Source organism: Schistocerca gregaria, chromosome 10 (assembly GCF_023897955.1).
Source record: "Schistocerca gregaria isolate iqSchGreg1 chromosome 10, iqSchGreg1.2, whole genome shotgun sequence".
NCBI classification, from domain to species: domain Eukaryota; kingdom Metazoa; phylum Arthropoda; class Insecta; order Orthoptera; family Acrididae; genus Schistocerca; species Schistocerca gregaria.
The window spans coordinates 86,988,335-87,013,258 of record NC_064929.1 but is presented as its reverse complement, the minus strand read 5'-3'; the positions used below and the strand labels follow the sequence as shown (position 1 = coordinate 87,013,258).

Here is a 24,924-nt window from a genome sequence, read left to right as displayed (position 1 = left end):
AACCTGTAATACGGGAAGAGCAGATTTCTGCTCGCTCACCACATAGAGGAGCTGTGGAGTCACACACAGGTGCAATGAAAAAGCGGCAGAGACGCCAAGTCGAATGTAGACTCAGCAAAAATATTGTCACAAAGTGAGCTATTGGCCAACAAGGCCTTCATCGAAAAGAGACAAAAACACACACACACACACACACACACACACACACACTCTCTCTCTCTCTCTCTCTCTCTCTCTCTCTCTCTCTCTCTCTCTCTCTCTCTAGCTGATGAAGCCAGTCTGACCAAGTGGCCAGAGACTGTGGTGTGTGTGGTGTGTGTGTGTGTGAGTGAGTGAGTGTATTTTCATCAAAGGCCTTATTGGTCACAAGCTCACTTCCTTACAGTCTTTTTGTTATGCCTATCTGCAACTCATTATCTCTGCAATATGGTAACAAGCAACTATCCTTTTCAACATATTGTTACTTGACTGTATGTAGATATATGTAATCACAATATGGAATTTCTTATGAAATATATACAGTTGTCATTGCCAGTTGGTGTACATGCAAAGATTGCTTTCGGTATACTTCCTAGAACATATATAATACTAGGACTAATATATATTGTCTCTGTTAGCAGAAAAAAGAAATGTGTTTTTGTTGAGGTGTACTAGAAAAACTTTTGATGATTTTTTTGTTTTTTGTTTTTTTAGATTTTGCAGTTCATTTCAAAAAAATGTCAGCATGTTTCATTATATATGTGGAAAATTTTTATTTCTTTCAAAATATTGAGTAAGTTGCCTTTTTCAGCAATATGTAAGACTGTTAGTCACTGTGTTGGCACTGCTTGCACGATTTTGTTATTCTGAGGGTGTACTAAATGAAGACAGTCTCATGTCAGTTACATCCAGATGTTCTTCAAATCTTGTCTTGAAATTTTGTCCTACGAACATTTTCTTACAGTTATCGCATTTTAACATATAAATAACTGTAAAAATTTACACAGGAAAAACTCGATGAAATTTCAAATCAAGATTTGAAGAACATCTCTGTGTAAGTGGCATAAACCTCTCTTTATTCAGTACACACTTAGAACAACAAACCACGCAACCAGTGACACAATACAATGCCTGTCAGTCCTACGTATTTCTGAAAAAGATAGCTAACTAAATATTTTGGAAGAAAGAAATAAATTTTTCACATATACAACGAAACATGCTGACATTATATGTGACTGTAGGCTTTCTCGGCATAAACTATTGATGAAGATTTCTCGGGGTCTCTAAGCCGGATGGTAGCGCTGATATCTCGCGACGTTTCGGGAAGTGTCATACTACCCATGTTCGCCAGAAGGTGGGTAGTATGACACTTCCCGAAACGTAGCGAGAAGATATCAATGCTACCACCTGGCTGGAGACCTGAGAAATCTTCATTCGTGCTGACATTACTAAAACGAACTGCTCACTAAAAGAAATCATTGAACATTTTGCTACTATACTTCAGTGAAAACACATTTCTTTTTTCTTGCTAACACAGATAATACAAGTTAGAAGCAGCATTATACTGTATATATTCTATGATGTGTACCGAAAGTAATCTTTGCATGTACACCAATTGGCGTTGACAACTGCATATATTTTACAAAAAGAAAAACCATATGCTGGTTACATATATGTATATGTAAATCATATAATCATGTGATTACATGAACATTACAAAATATTGTCATTGGGATATGCTAGATATCGTCACCTGTAAAAGAATTGAAAAACCATACGTGCATAAAACACAACAAAATGCACTGTAAGCAACTTAATTTTAGAAGTATGTGTGTTTTGTGCAATACAGATATTGCTTATGATGTGCAATGCATGAAACTAGTCTGATGGAATGAAATATTACTATAAAGCAGCTTTTGTCGAATAATTAATCAATAAGATGACATTTACAATTTTTTGTGTGTCTCTTGGCAGTACTAATAATTTCTCCCTTGGAAGTAAACTTGGGCAGCCAATTTGTCCCATAATTTTATAGGCTTCTTAAGAAATTTTTCTCCTTGGTATTGTAACGACACTCTAAGAGGAGACAAAATGTGAGGATAAGAGAGTATGTGTTATCCTCTTCAGGGGTGTTATGGTATTCTATAAAAACATTCTTAGCTAGACAGCTTAGAAATATTTGCAATGGCAGTTCAGAAACTTAAACTGGACCTATTTTAAAGTCTCTTTAATTCCTAACTTAACCACCTCACTACATGCAGTACCTAAAGAGATCAACACAGGACAAAAACGGTTTGTACTTGGGTAACTCTTGCTTAATTGTTGTATAAAAGGGTGTGCATTTATATTATTCTGCAGGTTCCATTTTCAATAAGCTTCAAATACAAGTCATAGAAAAATCTGGGCAATAAATAAAATTTTCAGATCTAAGTTGGAAAATGTGTACATGTGGCATACTTTTTACTCTTATTCTGTAAAACAGCTCTTCCTAGTTATTTAGTTCAGAACATGATGCTGCATTGTAGTTCTGGTATTATTTTTTTTTCTATGATGTGTAATCTATGCCCTGCTACAGATAGTGACCCATTTAATAACTGAATAATTGTCATATAGTTCCATGATAGCTGAGAAATAAATAGGTATGGAAATAAAGATATGGCATAAAGAATAACTAGAATATAAAAATTATGGTGAAAGGAATGTATTTCAAAGTTTATGCAGTACTCTGTTTTCTAGATTAAAATGTTTGATTGGAGTCATTAGATTGTGGTGCTCTGTTCTTTCATCAGCTTGAAGCATTTAATAAATGTATAGAAACTGCAGACTTTATGCTAATATTAGTTTTGCTCAGATTATATTGTGTTTCATTGACTACATTACCTAGGGATAAGTTGCATGAAAGGTAATTGGGCCATTAATTTAACATTCAAATGTGTTTATGGAGACTTGAAAATTGACAGAAAAATAGTGTGCTGTATGTGTCCTGTATTTTTAGTGTTTTCAGGAGAGGTTTGATTGTCCCACAATTCTGTGTAACTTCAACTTAAAAGTCCCACTTGGATGCAAAAATAGTACTATATAGTTGGATGTAAAACCAAAATAATGTAACACGGGTCTATGTGTGAAGCATAATTTAGATACAAGTTTCGAATAATTGCTTATCATATTCAACAGTCAGCTGAGTTGGCTAACAAGAAATGCAGTCGATCTACATCGACTGAGGATATATTTTACATTGTTTCTCTTCTTTCCTCAACAGACCACGTATACTGCACCGAAACTCGCCCATACAACCAGGGTGCCCGCCTCACCGCATACGAACTCGTACACGAGCAGATCCCGGCGACGTTGGTGTGTGACAGCATGGTTGCAGCTCTGATGAAGGTGCGTTCCATCTCGGCTGTCGTCGTGGGCGCCGACCGTGTGGCTGCCAACGGTGACACTGCGAACAAAATTGGTACATACCAGGTGAGAGTTAGTGTGGGTTTGGGGACTGTGTGTTCACTGGCAGTTCAAGCAACAAAATAGTTACTCACTGATTGCACCAAGTATTAGGCTGGTACATTAGTTTGTATTTTTTTGTTTAGTGTATTGGTATCTCAGTTGGTATGGGCTTGTTTAGCGATTGTCATTTTTTTATTTGTAGTTGAATATTGCTATTGGAGTTTACATATAGCCATTCTATCATTTGGAGATAGGTAGTGGAACTGTGAACACTAGAAATAGGAACATTCCTACGTACCCTTCTTTTTGAGCTCAATAGAGGGGTGACAACAGTGGAGGCAGCCAGAATCATTGTATGAGGATAATGCCGTTGCATGGCAATAAAATGGTTTTCTCATTTTAAGGATGATTGTTTTACCATTAGTGACTCTCCACGTTCAGGAAGACCTTCGAGATTTGATGGAGATCGTTTAAATGAGTTAATCCACTGTGATACGCGACAGCGTATTTTGGAACTGGCAAATGTGGTCGACTGTGATCATTCTACCATTATGTGACATTTACAGGGAGTGGGGAAGGTTCAAAAATCTGGTTTATGGGTATAACATGCTTAAAGCCAAAATAACAAAAATTAGCATGTGGCCATATGTACGAGGTGCATTCAAGTTCTAAGGCCTCCGATTTTTTTTTCTCCGGACTGGATAGAGAGAGAAACATGCGCATTGTTTTAAAATGAGGCCGTGTTCATTGTCAATACGTCCCAGAGATGACAGCACCGTACGGCAGATAGAATTTTACCGCCAGCGGCGAGAATGAGAACTGTTTTAAATACTTACAATGGTGACGTTTTCCTTACTTGAACAGCGTGCAATCATTCGTTTTCTGAATTTGCGTGGTGTGAAACCAATTGAAATTCATCGACTGTTGAAGGAGACATGTGGTGATGGAGTTATGGATACTTCGAAAGTGCGTTTGTGGGTGCGACAGTTTAATGAAGGCAGAACATCGTGTGACAACAAACCGAAACAACCTTGGGCTCGCACAAGCCGGTCTGACGACATGATCGAGAAGGCAGAGAGAATTGTGTTGGGGGATCACTGAATGACTGTTCAACAGATCGCCTCCAGAGTTGGCATTTCTGTGAGTTCTGTGCAGACAATCCTTCATGACGGCCTGAAAATGCGAAAAGTGTCATCCAGGTGGGTGCCACGAATGATGACGGACGACCACACGGCTGCTCGTGTGGCATGTTGCCAAGCAATGTTGACGCACGGCGACAGTACGAATACGACTTTCTTTTCGTCGGTTGTGACAATGGATGAGACGTGGATGCCATTTTTCAATCCAGAAACAAAGCGCCAGTCAGCTCAATGGAAGCACACAGATTCACCACCACCAAAAAAATTTCGGGTAACCACCAGTGCTGAAAGAATGAAGGTGTCCATGTTCTGGGACAGCGAGGGCGTAATCCTTACCCATTGCTTTCCAAAGCGCACTACGGTAACAGGTGCATCCTACGAAAATGTTTTGAAGAACAAATTCCTTCCTGCACTGCAACAAAAACGTCCGGGAAGGGCTGCGCGTGTGCTGTTTCAACAAGACAATGCACCCGCACATCGAGCTAACATTACACAAAATTTTCTCCGTGATAACAATTTTGAAGTGATTCCTCATGCTCATTACTCACCTGACCTGGCTCCTAGTGACTTTAGGCTTTTTCCAACCATGAAAGACACTCTCCGTGGCCGCACATTCACCAGCCGTGCTGCTATTGCCTCAGCGATTTTCCAGTGGTCATAACAGACTCCTAAAGGAGCCTTCGGCGCTGCCATGGAATCATGGTGTCAGCATTGTGAAAAATGTGTATGTCTGCAGAGCGATTACGTCGAGGAGTAACGCCAGTTTCATCGATTTCAGGTGAGTAGTTAATTAGAAAAAAATTCGGAGGCCTTAGAATTTGAATGCACCTCTTATATCTCTGCTTTCTCATCATCAGTTGGCTAGTGAACAACACCATCCAGTCCTATCTTGCATTGTTTCTTTTCAATATGTTGCCATTTCTGGGGTTACGGATACCGTGGGACGAGAGAACACAACTGTTTTTATCCAAATGTGTATCTGATTACATTCTACTGATGTGATAATATTACAGTGTGTCTTGTTTCCGAACATAGCATCTGCCTGCCACTCTCTCATTGACTCCTTAGAGCCAGCAGCTGATGCACCTACTTTCATTCGTCATACGTCGCGGTGAGTGTGAACGACAGTGCAGCACTAACCACGTAGGTATGCCATTGGGCCGTATTGAGACTTTTACAGTCTCCTACAGAAATGAATACTATTATTGAGTATTTGTCCAATTTTAGAGTTACTTATACAATAAATGGATTCCGACAAACTGCATTTTAAACGTGGTTTGATGTTCCTAAAAAAGCCAAAGTATGCAGTATAGATTCCGACGGTTGGTAGTATGTAATTTGCTGCCCACTCACTACTTCCTTCCCCGCACTCATCCTATAGTTGGAGTCACGAACGACGTTAGTCGAATTTAGTCTTGCTCTGCGTACCTACGTCATGCATGCTCCGACAGCTAACGATTTTTCAGTATGTCCTGCTGTGCTGTGAATGGTGTAGCTAATGTGAGCATTAAATGTGGTTGTAGCGAATTGTTTAGTGAATTTCGATTCCACTTGTTGCAAGTTGTTTTAAGTTATTTATTCTTCAAAGGCAAGCGAGAGACATAATTTGCAAGATATACGCTTTCTTCGAGCAGAAACCTTGTGCATTTGTGTACTGCAACTGTCGCCCGGTATCTTCACAGTGCAGTCCCCATCCGTGCCTCGACACAGGCGAACCGCTATCGTTTGTAGATCAGACTATAGTTCTCAGCTAAACTTCTTGTAGTTCAGTGCTTAAGCAGCTTTGAAATGCGGACTGCAGTATCTTTTAGAGTGCAAGTCTTATGTAATAACAGCAATTAATCCATAAATAAAAGCTTGCATCACGATTCAGTGCAATTCTTGAATTTCTGCTCCATCCTGTGATTAGTGACATCTGTTGGTACTGTTGCCACAACGGATCTTGTCGCTGTAATTTATTCTCGTGAAAACAGTTCCAGTTAGTTTATATCATTTGTTAGACATTTCATTGTGGATTAATTTTACGTCTTGTTTCATCTGAGTGTCACCATACTGTTCTAAAGCCTATTAAACACTGGTAAGATTTTTACCCTGTATTCTAATACATAAACAGCAGTTGAATACACTAACCACCATCACATAAACAGCAATTGAATTTCTCGTTTGCAACCCATTTAGTAATTCATTAGTCTTTCCAGTCTCTCGTAATCAAATAAAATATTAATCTGAGTTCAGAATCGAGTAGTGTTTTTTGAAGGACATTTCCACTTTTGAATGTTACCTTTACTTAATTGGCAGCATTAATGTTTGTACACGATATCCACACATGTATGAAAACTTTTATTGCAAAACTGTTCAAATATAATAAGAGTGTGTAAGATGATAGAATTTAGAGCTGTCACTGGAGTCAATTTGAAGTGCGAGACCAATGAATCGATATTGTGTCTATATATGGAAGAATACTGCATGCACTATTAAACTCGACACTTTATTTCTAAAGACACATTGGCATACATTTAACACAGTGAAAGAAAGGGGGGGAGAGAATCTTCAATTAAGTGCTATCTGTATTAAGCAAACAGTCTCCAGCAACAACCGAGCAAAAGTAAAAAAGTATGAAGCAAAGAAAAGTTCACTGTGCAGAACGTCTGCACCTCAACAAAGAACAGTCAATGGGCAGTGCTCCTTGAATCTGATTTTTTCCAATTGGCTAGCTGTTAGGCGTGAGCCGATTGTGACCTCTTGCAGTCTCTATGCAGCCACCCACTGGAGAATGGGGCGTTGTCTTCTGTGTCGTCCGTATACTTCACTGGAAAGTGCCCACTGCAACCATAACGCGTCTCCTGAGCAGGCGTTGTCGCTGGGGGCTCTGGAGGTGGCTGCACTGCAACAGTCGAGAGATGAAGCTCGGTGGGGCAGGGATGGATACCGGCAAGTTGTTCTGGCTCGACACAGTTCATAGAGACAGCATTTCATTTCCCATGGTCGTGATCTTGAATGTTCTTGAATGTTCTTTCACCTCTGGTGACAACTTGTGGGGCCTGCATACAGAGGTGTTAACACTGGTTGCACTGTCCCTGTGTAGCATCACGTGTACATCTGCGTAATTCCTTATGTACAAAAGTTTGGTGCCCACTATGTGGAGATGATGCTCTTGGGTAGCTTTGTGGGATTCTCTCTCTTAGGTTGTGAGTGAAATGCGGGGAGTCTGTTCCACCTTTTGGTACGGCACTCAAATCGACAAACTCGCCTGGTAGGCGTAAGGTTTCACCGTGCACTGCTTGAGCTGGTGATGCGTCCAGGTCTGGCTTGCACTTTGTCCGAAGCTCCAGCAAGGTTGACGTCCAGATTAGCTCGTGGCAGATTACGGCCACCTTATGTTACAGTGCACCCATGCTACCCTGCTATTACTGGGAGGGTGGTAGCTGCAATACAATGATGAACTGCCCCACAGAAGTTGCTCATTTTGGTTAGTAGATTGGATTTGATTTTTTGCCCGTTGTACATATTTATGTGGAGCAGCATCCAAAATATTCAACCCACTGTGACATAAATAGGACCACTAGAGTTACGATGGAGATTTTATCAACTGGAATCACCTCCGGCCAATGTGTAAATCTGTCCATGACTGGTAGTAAGCAACATTGCCCTTGCCCTTCAGAGGGAGAGGGAGGCGGGGGGGGGGGGGGGGGGGGGGGTCGGCGGCGGCAATGGTCTGACCATGTCAGAGAGTATGTGTGTAAATCTTACTGTTGTGTTGGGGAAGCTGAGTACTGGTGAGTGCGCATACCATGCTATTTCGCTACACTGACACTGTACACATGCGGACCAAACTGTTGGAATTTATTCTCCTCTCCGGGTTAGGTGTAAAGGCTGCAGATTGATTTCACCTTCACCTTCACCTTAACTCCAGGGTTTCACAAGCTATGCAGAGTTTGAAATACTTGTCTGTGGAGCGATGCTGACACAAACAGGCTGGTTTTTCCACAAGATACATCACGATAAAAATCTGAGGCTGGAAGTTCGTGCTTGAGCTGTAAGTATGATGCAGCATCACCCGGACAATCAGGAAGCTTGGTGTTGGATTCTTGGCCTTTGGCTATTTGCATCAAGTCAGCTGCTCGTGTAACAGCACTAATCCAGTGTCACTAGCATACGTTTGAACTGAGCCACTAGTGAAAAAATATCGTGTCCGTATATGGAAGAAGACTGCATGCACAATTAAATTCAACACTTTGTTTCTGATGACAGGTAGTGTGGTGTACATATGACATAGTAAAAGAAAAAAAAAAATTCAATTAAGCAGTCAGTATTAACCGTACAGTCTCTGTCAACAACAGAGTAAAACTAAGAAGCAAAGAAAAATTCATTGCATGGATCGTCTGCATATCGGCAAATAACAATCAGTTGCCCAGTGCTCCTTGTCCAGCTGACGTTTCACAATCAGCTGATCGCTAGCTGTCAGGTGTGAGCTGATCGTGACCTCCCACAGTTTCTACAGTGCTATTTCGTCCCGTGTTTCACAGATTTGTCAATTTTTTACGCAGAGCAATAGATTGTTGTTGTGGCTAGTTCATAGTTTCTCATGTATCTCTTGCACTAGCACCACACGAGTCGAATATCATGTTTGTTCGTCCAACATCGATGTTGTAATAAGCAGTTTGACATTTTGGGAAATCTTGACCCTGTTCGAACGTGAGTTTTATTTGTCCAGTCCTGCCTTTCTGAGTTCTTCAAAATAAGTCAGCACCTGACCTCAAGAGGCAAAACTGCATTTGTAAATGTAATATGACCATTATATGTAAAAATGTTAACCTCTGCACTAAAAGTTTAATCTGCAACTGTAAGGCGAGCCTGTATTTTTTACTGGCGAGTTTGGGAAAAAACCTCATTTTATAATTGAGTAAATACCGATCATAGCACAAAACTTCCGTAATGCTGAAGTGGAACAATTTCTAATCTGAAATAGAACCTCATTAGGTAGATTCTACAGTTCACTGAATTTTTAAAAGCAGTTTCAGTGGGAGAGAGAAAGAGATCAATAATTGGAATAAGCAGCCACTGATATGTGCTGGTTTGAGAGGGGCTCTTCAAAATTTGAAAATGTCACTTCTTCAAAATGTGAAACTGTCACACCAGTTCTATGTGATAATAAGAATACCTAAAACTAGCTCACATTTTGAAACGCTATAACAGTCTTTCATATGATTACTACAACAGTCATGTGTCTGAAGGCCCGTCATGTCGTGTTGGCAACCAAGCGAAAAAATAAGGTTTTTAAAATTGGAAACTCGAGAGACGTAAACAGAAATGAAATCCCTAATGAGGCAGCAAATTTACTTACAATGAGGGAGAGGAGATGACACAATGTCTCTGGTTAATCCAGAATTTTGAAAACTTACGTTTCATGCAACTTAGTACTCTCGCTTCTTTCTATTTCTTATGCCCTTGTTCTCCTGGTAGTGAATCAAAAAAATCTGATAAAGTTTCCAGAATTTTCTTCTTTCGCTGGATGACAATCTCTACTGTTACATGTGCTGTTGTATCAAAAAATTAATGAATAGGCAGTTATAGATTTACAATAATGATGTAGGCAGAAGCAGTGAATTAAAATTTATGACCAGCAGTGCGTTTCAAAACTGGATCTCCTGCTTACTAGGTAAATAATCCATCCGCTTCACCGCACTGGTACTGCGGCAACCAGAGCTGCGCAGAATACCCCAGTAAATCTCCGTCACTGATATAAATTCCAGCCCACACCTCAGCACATGGTTGTTCCCCATCCAAACTTGCACCAGTATCGCAGAGGTTCTCCAGCATGAGAATAGCTCCTTAGCTATGATCAAAATGACGTTAATCCCACCTGTTCTTCAGGTGTAGGTGATACACTGCACAGTTTGATCAGAAAAAGAAAACTGTGTATTTTTGTACTGAGAAATAATTAAGTAAGCTTCCTTCTTGTGCTCAGTGATATAAATGTAGTTTCTTTTTACCCCAGAGAATGAGCACAGTTTAAAGGCTTAAGTAATTTGAAAACACTCATAGATTGTAATTTGACTGCTATCCTTTGGCGATAAATTTATTTATTTATTTTGTCTATTTATTTTTTTAAAGTTGCCTAAATGCGGTTCATTGCTTGCCCACACAACTTCAGTTTATCAGTACAGTAGAGTGTCGATTGTCTGAAGTAATTGGGGGACATGGGTGTTCGGAAAGCAGGTTTGTTCGGATAATCGAACTGTACATGTTTATTTGCCAAAAACAAGTACTGTACAGTAAATCTATTCATAAAAACAGGCATCTCTTTTAGTATTACAAAGTAACATACAAAGGCAACTTCAGTAGAAATACACTTCTGGAAATTGAAATTAGAACACCGTGAATTCATTGTCCCAGGAAGGGGAAACTTTATTGACACATTCCTGGGGTCAGATACATCACATGATCACACTGACAGAACCACATGCACATAGACACAGGCAACAGAGCATGCACAATGTCGGCACTAGTACAGTGTATATCCACCTTTCGCAGCAATGCAGGATGCTATTCTCCCATGGAGACGATCGTAGAGATGCTGGATGTAGTCCTGTGGAACGGCTTGCCATGCCATTTCCACCTGGCGCCCTGAAATGAGATCATCCCTTGACAAAATTCTCCCCACACCACCCAGAGTTGCCTTTCGTCGCCCCTCTAACCTCCGTAACATCCTTGTTAAACCCTACAATATTCCCAGACTACCTTCTCTACCCAGCGATTCCTACCCCTGGAACCGACCCAATTGCAAAACCTGCCCCGTGCATCCCCCCACAACCACGTACTCCAGCCCTGCTACTGGTAAAACATACACAATTCAAGACAGGCGTGTGAAACTACACACGTCATTTATCAGCTGACATGCCTGCACTGCACAGCCTTTTACATCGGTACGACAACAACTAAACAGGCTGAGCACACAAATGGACACAGACGAACTGTCTGCCTAGGAGATGTCCAATACCCAGTAGCAGAGCATGCCCTCCAGCATAATTCTAGGGACCTAGGAACCTGCTACACCGTATGTGCCATTTGGCTTCTCCCACCCGACACCAGTCCCTCTGAACTGCGGAGATGGGAACTTGCACTCTGACACATCCTTTCATCCCGCCATCCCCCTGGACTGAACCTATGTTAAACAACCTCACTCCCATTTACTCTTCAGTCTTCTCGTCTTTCCCTTTCCTCTTTAGCCATTCACACATCTTTTCATCCTACATAGTTGTGTTTATCTTTATACTACATACCTCTTTACTTTTGTATGCATTCTCTTTGCTTTGAAGCTGGCACAGTACTTACAATAGAATATCTTTGGCTTCCCTCTGACAACCATGCCTCCATCCTTGCTACCCTCCCTGTTTTCCTTTCCCTGTTGCTTCATAACCTGGGTTGTGAGTAACTAAATCCACTTTCCCTTCTTCCCTTTCTTTCCCCTCTCTCCTCCCTGATGAAGGAACATTTATTCCAAAAGCTAGGAATGTATATTTTTGGTTGTTTTTTGTGTATCTATCGGCTGTACTGAGCTGAGGTAAGTACTGGCCAGCTCCTCTATCTCTTTGTTAGTATTTATTACTTCAGACATTGTCATTTATTTTGCTGTCCAAATAACAAACCTAGATTACTCCCTCTGTCTCATTTCATAAAGTCATTCTTTCAGATTGCACATACAGAGGTACACCTTAGTTTCAACATTGTTTCAAAACACGTCTTATGGGATAATCAGTTGTTAAAACGTTTCACCTGAAGTGAGCTATTGCTGTAAAATTATTTGCCTACAAGTTTAGAAAGAAAACTGGACTTCTTTGCAGCCCATACGCGTCTCTAAAAGATATCAGATGCCCCCCCCCCCCCCCTCAAATCATTTAAAATGTGGTATTGAAGTAGGGATACGCCACATCAAGAAAATGCCCTATAAGGAGCCAGGCAAGGGCAATTTCACATGTCATAGTAGTGGCCAGTTAAGAAAAATTGAGACACATTCGTAGGATTTGTCAGTCTATAGTCAGATTAAAATTACTTTATATTTGATGTCTTGTCACTTGCCGATACAGTGTTGCCACATCCACTGCCATCTACTGCTCAAGTATAGGTGACGTACGAACGGGGTGGGCTACTTCACAGATGCTATTAATGTGTAACAAGGGAGAATGATGGAAGTGGTTGCCGCAATGTATGACAGAAATGAAAAATGATTTGTCAATCTGATTTTAATTGACCAGTTACTGAACTGTGGGAGGCAACGGGTCTTGCAGCCCTGAATTTAAACTAGTGTCCTAACCTAACCACATCTGCATGGTGTGTAATGTATCTGAGAAGATGACGATCGACAATCTGTTAAAATTTAGATATCTTTGTTCACAGCTAACCTCTACTAGCAAACTCAAGACAGAAATATTTCATAATGTTTGTTTCGATAATAGTCTTCTCCAGTGAAGTTTGAGCTTTACTGGTAAAAGCAGACTGTTATCTCTCATTGTCATTGGTTACCTGAAACTACACTTTCGCTGCTACAAGCAATGGATGAGCAGTCCTGGTTGGCATTTGATTGCAGATTAGAGGTGCCACAAGGAGAGAAAAGGGGGGGGGGAGAGAGAGAGAGAGAGAGAGAGAGAGAGAGAGAGAGAGAGAGAGAGAGAGAGAGAGAGAGAGAGAGAGAGAGATAAAATACAAAATAAAAGGGCCAGATTCAGGATTTTAAATACAAGCAGGTCAAGAAGGAAAGCTAGAGAAGAAATTGGAAGTGAACTAATTGTTATGGCTGTTTGGCAGTGGTGAACAGTTTGGGCGTGACGTTGAGCACTCTGATCGGAGGATAGCAGCAACAACGTGTGATGCGTCAGCTATCAAGTAATTTTAATCAGACTATAGAAAAAGTGTTGAGCAGTGTAAAATGGTTCAAGGTATTCGAAATTTTTGGGAAAATAGGTGTAACTGTGAGGAAAAGTGGATAATGTGGAGCATGTAGAAGAACTAAGAGAGGATAAATAAGAATGGAACACCAAGAACGAAGTTCCCAGGCTAGGGAAGGTGTATGAGAGGTGTGCAGCCTTTAACATTTGCTTGTTTGAGGTGTAGTGCTATAGGAGGACACTGAAAAAAAGTAGGCGGCTTCCTAAGATAAGGTAGGAGGTGATACTCCACAGCTGTCAATTGCCATAAATGTCGATCCATCCATACGTGCAAGTAGAAAGTTAAATTTGTTAACATCTAGGAAAAATTTGTTATGAAGTCTTTTTTTGACAATATTTGTACAGAGTGTAGCCTTTTACTGAAGTGAAACATGGGTGCTGAAGTGTTCAGACATGAGGAGACTAGAAGCTTCTGAAATTTGGTGATACTGAGGAAAAAGTTGAAAAGTTGAGCAAAAGAAAGGGATTTGTTGATAGCACACATTGTGAGACACCAAGGAAATGTGAATCTTGTAATGGAAGGAAGTGTTGTTGTAAACAGTTGTGGAGCGGGGCGGGGGGGACTGCATCAAACAAGTCTTCAGACTGAAGACCATAAGTAACAAATACACAGTCTGGAAATATGAATCTCAAATCCTTTGTCCCATTTTTGTAAATTATACTCTGTTATCACCCTATCCCACTTCCCACGTATAAAATACAAGCATAATATTTTACAGCACTACGGTCATTGCAAAACTGTTTCAGATAGCTGTGGTAGCAAAGTACCACGGCGTGCCTTTTTTCGTAGCAGCGCCTCTTACATCCATCGACTTCAGCATCCCTAGTGGTGAGCGAATTGTTATAGAGGAAAGACCAGAGAAGGAGATGACACACATGGGAGATGTTCGCATAGCGGCACAAGGTTAGTGTGAGTATATTTAAGTATTTTGTATATTTCAATCTCGAGCAGTTATTGGATTTTACTTCTAGTTTTAGTATCAAACAGACTTTGAGTCTGGGTATACAGAGTGTTACAAAAAGGTACGGCCAAACTTTCAGGAAACATTCCTCACACACATATAAAGAAAAGATGTTATGTGGGCATGTGTCCCGAAACGCTTAATTTCCATGTTGGAGCTCATTTTAGTTTCATCACCTAATCACCTATGCTCAATGGAGCACGTTATCACGATTTCATACGGGATACTCTACCTGTGCTGCTAGAACATGTGCCTTTACAAGTACGACACAATATGTGGTTCGTGCACGATGGAACTCCTGCACATTTCAGTCGAAGTGTTCGTACGCTTCTCAACAACAGATTCGGTGACCGATGGATTGGTAGAGGTGGACCAATTCTGTGGCCTCCACGCTCTCCTGACCCCAACCCTCTTGACTTTCATTTATGGGGGCATCTGAAAGCTCTTGTCTACGCAACTCCGCTACCAAATGTAGAGACTCTTCGTGCTCGTATTGTGGACGACTGTGATACAATACGCCATTCTCCAGGGCTGCATCTGGGGTTACATGCGACGTAGGGTGGATGGAAGTATCCTCGCTAACGGAGGACAGTTTGAACATTTCCTGTAACAAAGTGCTTGAAGTCACGCTAGTACGTTCTGTTGCGGTGTTTCCATTCCATGATTAATGTGATTTGAAGAGAAGTAATAAAATGAGCTGTAACATGGAAAGTAAGCGTTTCCGGACACATGTCCACATAATATATTTTCTTTCTTTGTGTGTGAGGAATGTTTCCTGAAAGTTTGACCATAACTTTTTGTAATGCCTTGTATATGGGTTTGACTATTATAGGTACAAGTGAAAGAGATGAGTCGAGGACAGTGAAAGTGGAAAATAATCCTAATAAACTTAAGTCCGGAAACTGTGACAGTTTCCTGGATACGGCTGACTTAGTAGTCACATGTATCTTAATTTCCTACAACACAAACTAATGGACTATTTGGATGATGATATTTTTGGTGAAGGAATGTGTGTGTAGTGGGACGCTTTTATGATGGTGTTCAGGAATATGTAGCACTAATCTTAAACAAGAAGTGTATTCGTCAGTTACGTGACTCATCAATACCTTACCTCCTGTGCCCCATTATTTGAACCCACTTAATTTGTGTGTGTGTGTGTGTGTGTGTGTGTGTGTGTGTGTGTAGGGTGATGGGGATATTTAGATCCTTGCTATGAACTCCAGAAACACATTGTGGATGCTGTCGATGCATTCAGAATGCACCTGGGATTTATGAATGTGTACACACACCAATGCAGATGCGTGCTGAGTGGCAGTCATGTGCAACATGACATCAGTGCAGATGTGTGGTAGAGCCTACCTTCACACGAATGATGACCATGTGTTGCATTTTATTTCTGGACCCAAGTTTATTAGGATTGTTTAGTTGTTTCATTGTTCTCTACTCCTCCCTTTTGTTTGTACCTACAATTGTCAGCCTCTACAGACAGCAAATAGTGATCTGCTGAAAGTTACAGACAGATAAAAGTTGATTAGTGTAGTATCATTGGAAGTGGTGTTTCTTTTTCAAAGTAAATGCTTTGTTGCAAATACATATACTGTATAAAATAATCTAGAAGTAATTCATATAATTATTAATGTGAGTAGATTAGCACTAGTCATATTTTGTTGTTGGCATACTTTTGAAAAGTAGCCTGCAAGGAGGAGTTTTTCCAGGTGTACAACCTGTCTTTCACATCCCTGAAGCCTCTCCCTCATGATGGAATACACAGAGTAGTTGTTTACATAGCTATACTCCCCACAAATGAATGGGAATATTGAGCAAACCCTGCATGTCCCTTTTTTGATGAAATTGCATTACCTACGATTTTTATTAAACATGTTGGGCAATCTCGAATCCGACAGGTCAAGAGTGAATGTGTCACATCACTATTTCAAAGTTTGCTGAAAAAGATATATGTTGAAGTTCCACAAGATGACTCTCCAAAACTACAATATTTAGATTTTCTGATAATTTGTTAAAATGCTACAGACCTCTCTAAATGAGAGTATGTGTGAAAATGTCATAACAAAAGGAAAAATTGTAATAAAGAAACCGAAAGTGGTAGAGATCAGCATTTATTTTCAATAAATGCTTTGTTCCCAATATTATGAGACATGATTAATACATACCCCCTTCATAGCTGTTTCTTTTCTTAAAAAAAAAAAAAAAAAAAAAAAAAAAAAAAAAAAAAAAAAAAAAAAAAAAAACACTATGAAAATTTGTAGCTTTCTTGTGAATTTCAAAATCGTCTCGAAAATATGAATAGTCACAGTATTTTAACTGTTCTGAGAAGTGACGAAGTGGAGGGACTGATGACTGTCAATTATGACATTAATACACAAAATTCTTAAACTGTAAAAATATTTGTACATACAGATGAAAAGAATTTGAAATTTTTTGGTTATTTAGAAATTATTTTCTCCAAACCCCCATCCTAAATGTTTAAAAATTTCATGATGTGGTAGTTGGTCATTGTACTTAGGGAATGTGCAATCAGAGTGGGCAATACTTGTCTGATCAAAATTTAAGAAACTTTTAAGGTAGACCTAGGTCTACCTTTCAGGTTGAAAGGTCAGAAAATCATGGACACTTAAATTGATCACTGATTTTAAGTAAATGTCATGCAAAACTGCTATTTCTGAATAGAATAATTACATTATAAGTGACTGGGAAAACAATTCAAAATTTTGTTCAAAAATATTTTATAACAGAAATGAAATATAGAATATTTATACCCATTTTTCTTTTTATGGTAGTATTCACAAATTATTATTGTCTTTTGTCATGATTTTACTCCTTCACAACTTTCCATGAATTAAAATAGCCTGCAATGTAACAGTCAACACTGCACTATTGGAAAGAGTTATTTCGGTTTTTTCATCTGCTTCTCATTGAAGCCAAGCTGAATTTGCACACGGACAAGGATGATCCAACAAGAGCAGTTCTTGGGAAATGGGAACTGCACATTGATTTTTGATGAGGGCCATTTGAAAGTGTTAGTAGGATTATGAGTAATAAAGGAGAGTTATATCTTGCAGCTCATGAGAGACCCTTATTTCCGGAATCTGTCCTACCCACCACTGATTGTCATACACACAAGAAAGTGTTGCTCACTACAAAGTCTTGTAATGTATGCCGTGGTCTCTGCATTTTACACACAGTAACCGGCTGCATTTCATGGAGAACTATTCTTGCAATGTATGTGCCACCCCAGGATGCAACCAAGTAGTGACTTGATTGAATTCCTACCACAGGCTTTATAACTGACCACTTCTCTCTCTCTCTCTCTCTCTCTCTCTCTCTCTCTCTCTCTCTCTCAAAAAAAAAAAAAAAAAAAAAAAGAATTCCCTTAATGTACTATCATTTAGAATTAAGAGTTTCATGTTTGTTACTACTGTTAATATGGTGTATACAAATCCAGTATCATATCGTAAGCATCAACAGCTTCAGGATGGAGATTAGATCTTGTTGCAAGATATTTGTAGATACCTCCGAACCCATCACATGTCCTTTTTACATGACCCGTTGCTGAAAATATCAGTTTTTTTTGTCTTAATTCATGTACTACAGAGTTGACCAAGCTCATAAAGCTGAAAGCGGTTTTTAAAATGAGATATTGCACAATCAGTTACATACACCTGTTTAGGACATGCACGGCCTCTAGCTGCTACGTCATCAATTATCATGCTGACAGCAGAGCACACATGTGCACTGTCGTGAATGAGATCACTGGCATTAGCAGAACAGTGCGATGTTCCAAGGAAGTGAGCAACTCATTGAATATTGATACCTGTGACTTGTGCCAAAGGTAACTTTGAATTTTGTTCTGCAAAGCAACAGACCAGTTCTTAGCAAAGTTGAGAGAAATCCAAGAAGAAAACTCTAAGATGAAGGAAATTGTGGTGGCACCCCACACCACTGCTACCTACAAGCTCTGCGGCTGACGACGGAGTGGAGATTTTGTCGTCCACTGAGGACCTACTCGTAAATCTCGCCAGACCCTCAGACACAATGGATATAGACTGCTCAGGCAATAAATGGGTGGCAGCAGGTGATTCTGAGACGTAAATTGCCTCATTGAATGTTCTGTGCCTTCCCAGTCTCACTATGTCATTCTCAAGTGGAATTGTGGTGGTTTTTTCCACCACCTGGCTGAGCTACTGCAGCTGTTGAGCTTTACACCTGCTACCTGCGTTGCCCTCCAGGAATCCTGGTTCCCAGCAATGTGGACTCCTGCCCTCCGCGGCTATAAGGGATATTACAGGAACCGTAGCGACTATAATGGCGTGTCAGGTGGAGTTTGCGTGTATGTCCTAAACTCGATCTGTAGTGAACATCTGCCTCTTCAAACCCCTCTTGAAGCTGTGGCTGTCAGAATAAGGACGACACAGGAAATAACTGTCTGCAAAGTATATCTCCCTCCAGATGGTGCAGTACCCCTGAATGTATTAGATGCACTGATTGATCAACTCCCTAAAGCTCTCCTACTTTTGGGAGATTTTTAACACCCACAACCCCTTGTGGGGTGGCACCGTGCTTACTCGCCAAGGCAGAGATGTCGAAACTTTACTGTCGCAATTTGACCTCTGCTTCTTAAATACTGGGGCCGCCACACATTTCAGTGTGGCTCATGGTAGTTACTTGGCCATTGATTTATCAATTTGCAGCCCAGGACTTCTCCCATCTATCCACTGGAGAGTACATGACGACCGGTGTGGTAGCGACCACTTCCCCATCTTCCTGTCACTGCCCCAGCGTCAGGCGCACGGACGCCTGCCCAGATGGGCTTCGACCAAGGTGGACTGGGGAACTTTCACCTCTGCTGTCACCGCTGCATCTCCCCCACACAGTAACATCGATGTGATCATTGCACAGGTGACTAGCACAATTGTTTCTGTGGCAGAAAATGCAATCCTTCGCTCTTTAGGGTGCCCGAGGCATAAGGCAGTCGTTCACTACCTTATCAAACAACGGGAGGAGGAGTGTTGGGAGAGATATGGCTCCACGATTGAGTGCCACATGCCACCTTCCCAAGTCTGGGCAAAAACAAATGTCTTAACGTCTTTTCGGGTACCAGGCAAGAACAGCTGTCCCTGGTGTTAACGTAAATGCCAAGTTATGTACCGACGCAAATGCAATTGCCGAGCACTTTGCTTGAGCCTCTGCTTCTGAGAACTATCCCCCAGCCTTTCGCACATTCAAATGGCAGCTGGAAGGGAACGTCCTCTCATTCACTACACGCTGCAGCAAATCATATAACGCCCCATTTACAGAGTGGGAGCTCCGCAGTTTCCTTGCACATTGCCCTGACACAGCTCCTGGACCTGATCCCATCCGCAGCCAGATGATTAAACATCTCTTGTCTGACTACAAATGACATCTTCTTGTCATCTTCAGCTGGCTCTGGAGCGACGGCATCATTCCATCGCAATGGCAGGAGAGCACCATCACTGCGGTGCTCAAACCCGGCAACAACCCGTTTGATGTGGATAGCTATCGCCCCTTCAGCCTCACCAACATTCTTTGTAAGCTGCTGGTATGTCGGCAGTTGTGTTGGGTCCTGGAGTCACGTGGCTTGCTGACTCCATGTCAGGGCGGCTTCTGCCAGGGTCGCTCTACCACTGATCCAAACATCCTTTTCCAGATGGCAACAACTGATTGCTGTCTCTTTTGACTTATGTAAAGCATATGACATGACTTTGTTGACATCATATCCATGCCACATTGTACAAGTGGGGTCTCTGGGGATCACTCCAGATTTTTATCCAAAACTTCCTGTCGCTCTGTACTCTCCGTGTCCAAGTTGGTGGTGCTCATTGTTCCATCCATATCCAGGAGAATGGAGTTGCACAGGATTCTGTATTGAGCGTCTCTATTTTTAGTGGTCATTAACGGTCTAGCAGCAGTTGTCGGGCCATCCGTCTCACCTTCTCTGTTTACAGACGACTTTTGCATTTCGTACTCCTGCTCCAGTACTGTTGCAGTACTGTTGTAGCTGAGCGGAGCCTCCAGGCAGCCATCCACAAGGTGCAGTCACGGGCTATAGCCCACTGCTTCCAGTTTTCAGTGGTGGGTCGTGCACTTCTGTTGGCGGCGTACTGTTCATGTGGAACCCGCACTTCACCTTAATGACGATCCACTCACTGTAGTGGAGACATATCAATTCCTAGGACTGTTTTTCGATGCTCGATTGACTTGGCTCCCTCATCTTCGTCAGCTTAAGCAGTAGTGCTGGCAGCACCTCAATGCCCTCTGTTGCCCAAGCAGCAACCAATTGGGGTGCAGATCGCTGTACGCTGCAGCAGCTTTACAGAGCCCTTGTCCATTCCCAAATTGACTATGAGAGTGTGGTTTATGGTTCGGCAGCACCTTCAGCATTGCATTTACTCGGCCCTGTCCACCACTGTGGGGTTCGATTAGTGACAGGAGCTTTTAGGACAAGTCCTTTGACCAGCATACTGGTGAAAGCTGGTGTCTCTCCACTGCAGATCAGATTTGTGCAAATGCTCGCCAGTTAGGCAGCACACATTCATAGTTCCCTTGAGCACCTGAATTACCATCTCATTTTCCCACCCGCGACAGTCCGTCTCCCGCATCGGCGTCTCAGGTTGGGGCTAACGATCGCGGTTCAAGTGCGGTCCCTTCTCCCTGAACTGGAGTGCTTCCCTTTACCACCTGTATTTGTGGTCTGCTCACATACACCTCCACAGCAGCTTTGTCTGGACCTTTTGCATGGACCTAAGGACTCTGTTAACCCTGCCGCTCTCCGCTGTCACTTCCTCTAGATTCTCGACGTGCTCCGGGGGTCTGAAGCGGTTTACCCCCCCGGCTCTATGGCTGATAGTCATGTAGGCTTCGCATTTGTTCACAGAGGACATATTGAGCAGAACTCCCTGCCAGTTGGGTGCAGTGTTTTCACTGCGGAGCTGGTGGCCATATCTTGTGCTCTTGAGTACATCCACTTATGCTCTGGTGAGTCATTTCTCCTGTGTACTGATTCATTGAGCAGCCTACAAGCTATCGACCAGCGCTACCCACACCACTCTCTGGTAGGGTCCATTCAGGAGTCCATCTATGCCATGGAACAGTCCTGCCGTTCCATGGTGTTTGTGTGAACCCCAGGACACGTCGGAATCCCTAGCAACGAACTTGCCGACAGGCTGGCCAAACAGGCGACGCGGAAACCGCGTGTGGAGATAGGCATCTCCGAAGCTGACCTGTGTTCTGTCTTACATCACAGCGTTTTCCGGCTTTGGGAGACAGAATGGCATAACAACACACACAACAAACTGCACGTCATTAAGGAGACTATGAATGTGTGGAAGTCTTCCATGCAGGCCTCTCGTAGGGAGTTAGTTGTCCTCTGCCGGTTCCACGTTGGCCGTACGTGGCTACAAAGCATCTTTTGTGTTCACAGGTTTTCCTACTTCATGTTTACATCCTGTGCAAATCACTGCTTTCCCTCTCTTCATTAGCGGAGGTTGACATCTAAATACGGCGTGTTCGCACACATATAGCTGGCAGTCTTTTTTGTCGTTTTCAGTTCCATCAGTGAGGTGAAAACTTCAAAAAAGCTGCCAGCTATATGTATACAAATACATTGTCTTTAGATCATTGACTGGTGCATTTAGCCATGGCTCGTGTCACAAAGCTGAAAGGTGATCATTGTGTGATTAGAAACTTGGTGGTAATGGTATATGCTCTACGTCCTCAGCAAATAGCTAAAGCGTTAAAAATCTCATAGAAAGTTTGTAGTGAGCCGCACGTGCAGACAGACGACGTGCTAAACAGAAGGGGCTGCTCACTAAATTCCAAAATCACGAGCCATTAGCATACAAACAGTGACGGAGGAATACAGTTCCTCGAAACCTGTTTCTTTCCATCTGGACAAATGAGAATGCTCTGATCCTGGCGTATTGTCTTTCATATATAATATGTTGGTTTCATCTGCTACAAATTTCATCAGTTCCTCCGTTAAAAATATCAGGAAATATGACAAAACACTTGCATCTTGCCCTAAACAACACAGGACTGTTACTTCGAGATTCAGTTGAATAATCACTACCATCACTGTCAAAAATTTTATTCTCACTGTCGCGTCTAGTGAAAATTTCAACGATTTCTTCGTCTGTACAACCATGATGGCGTGTCATTTTCTTCTTAAAACGTTAACGGTGTCAACAGTCAGTAAAACCACAGACGAAAACTGCAACACGAGAACAGAGCTGCAAACACTCTCAAGACTTCAACTGTGCCGGCGGAATGCTGAACAGCTACTAGGCACTCGGCTCGAACATACAGAGGCCACAGGGGAAGAAGCGGCAGCATGTCTCAACATGTCAGGAGGACACAGGAGTCACTAAGGCGTACACACGTTCAGAGTACAAGGTAGGAGGACTTGTGGCGCGCATAAACACATTCAGAGCACACGGGCAGGTACAAAGGTGTGTGCCAACACGTCCAGAACAATTGAAGGGTAGGGTTAAACTAATAGTAGACAAACAGCTCACAATGAAAAGGATATTTACAGATGAGGAAAGGCATTAAAGATCAGAACGAGTGAAAAGATACTGGGCAGTTAAGAAAGACAAAACATGTGCTTACTGAAGAGGAGGACCAGGAAATGATGGACTAAAGTGGTCCAGTGAGGCTGTAAAAGCAAATATAATAATAATGATGATAATAATGATAATATGATAAGATGATGATGATGATGATGATGAAAGAACTTTGACAGGTAAGTCCAAATGGCGAGCAGCGATAGAAATACACCGTTTGTTGCAATATGCTTGGGACAACAGTACATTTTCAGGCAGACAAACTTTCTAAATTACAGTAGTTACAATTGTCAACAACAGATTGCGCTGCGGTCTGGGAAATTCTATAGTACGATATTTTCCACATATCCACCATGCGTAGCAATAATATGACGTAGTCTCTGAATGAAAGTACCCGAAACCTTTGACAACGTGTCTTGCGGAATGGCTTCACATGCAGATGAGATGTACTGCTTCAGCTGTTCAATTGTTTCTGGATTCTGGCGGTACACCTGGTCTTTAAAGTGCCCCACAGAAAGAAGTCACAGGGGTTCATGTCTGGCGAATAGGGAGGCCAATCCACGCCGCCTCCTGTATGTTTCGGATAGCCCAAAGCAATCACACGATCATCGAAATATTCATTCAGGAAATTAAAGACGTCGGCCGTGCCATGTGGCCGGGCACCATCTTGCATAAACCACGAGGTGTTCTCAGTGTCGTCTAAGGCAGTTTGTACCGCCACAAATTCACGAAGAATGTCCAGATAGCGTGATGATTCCTTTGGAAGAAATGGCGGTCTAGACCAGTACTTTTTGAGGATGCAAGGACGATTGGACTGCAACATGGGGCTTTTCGGTTCCCCATATGCGCCAGTTCTGTTTAGTGACGAAGCCGTCCAGGTAAAATTAAGCTTGGTCAGTAAACCAAATGCTGCCCACATGCATATCGCCGTCATCAATCCTGTGCACTATATCGTTAGCGAATGTCTCTCGTGCAGCAATGGTAGCGGCACTGAGGGGTTGCCGCGTTTGAATTTTGTATGGATAGAAAACCTCTGGCGCATGAGACGATATGTGGATGTTGGCATCATTTGGACCGCAGCTGCAACACGGCGAACGGAAACCCGAGGCCGCTGTTGGATCACCTGCTGCACTAGCTGCGCGTTGCCCTCTGTGGTTGCCGTACGCGGTCGCCCTACCTTTCTAGCACGTTCATCCGTCACGTTCCCAGTCCGTTGAAATTTTTCAAACAGATCCTTTATTGTATCGCTTTTCGGTCCTTTGCTTACATTAAACCTCCGTTGAAAACTTCGTCTTGTTGCAACAACACTGTGTTCTAGGCGGTGGAATTCCAACACCAGAAAAATCCTCTGTTCTCAGGAATAAACCACGTTGTCCACAGCACACTTGCACATTGTGAACAGCACACGCTTACAGCAGAAAGACGACGTACAAAATGGCGCACCCACAGACTGCCCTGTCTTCTATATCTTTCACATCACTTGCAGCGCCATCTGTTGTTGAAAATTGTAACTACTGTAATTTCGAAAGTTTGTCCGCCTGAAAATGTACTGTTGTCCCAAGCATATTGCAACAAACGGTGTATTTCTATCGCTGCTCGTTTAGTTTTTATCGCCGTTTCAAATATACCGGTCTTTTTTGAAACACCCTGTATATACATATATATGATGATGATGTAAATAAAATAGAAAAGAACTTCCACATGGGAAAAATATATTAAAAACAAAGATTCCAAGACTTACCAAGTGGGAATGCGCTGGTAGATAGGCAAAATGAATAAAACACACACACAGAATTTCGAGCTTTCGCAACCGGCAACTGCTTCGTCAGGAAAAAGGGAAGGAAAAGTAAAGATG

At 41.9% G+C, this 24,924-nt stretch overlaps 1 protein-coding gene across 3 annotated transcripts in view; it reads left to right on the top strand.

Annotated features, from left to right (window-relative positions):
* LOC126293710 (methylthioribose-1-phosphate isomerase) overlaps nt 1-24,924 on the top strand; it is a 63,408-nt gene that overhangs the window by 20,752 nt on the left and 17,732 nt on the right. For 2 of the 3 annotated variants that reach the window (XM_049987023.1, XM_049987022.1), the window contains exons 4-5: nt 3,239-3,447; nt 14,255-14,411. In XM_049987023.1, the coding sequence (XP_049842980.1) occupies nt 3,239-3,447; nt 14,255-14,411 (366 nt within the window). Of the gene's footprint in view, nt 1-3,238; nt 3,448-14,254; nt 14,418-24,924 lie in introns of all 3 variants that reach the window. The other variant, XM_049987024.1, reaches the window with a different exon arrangement.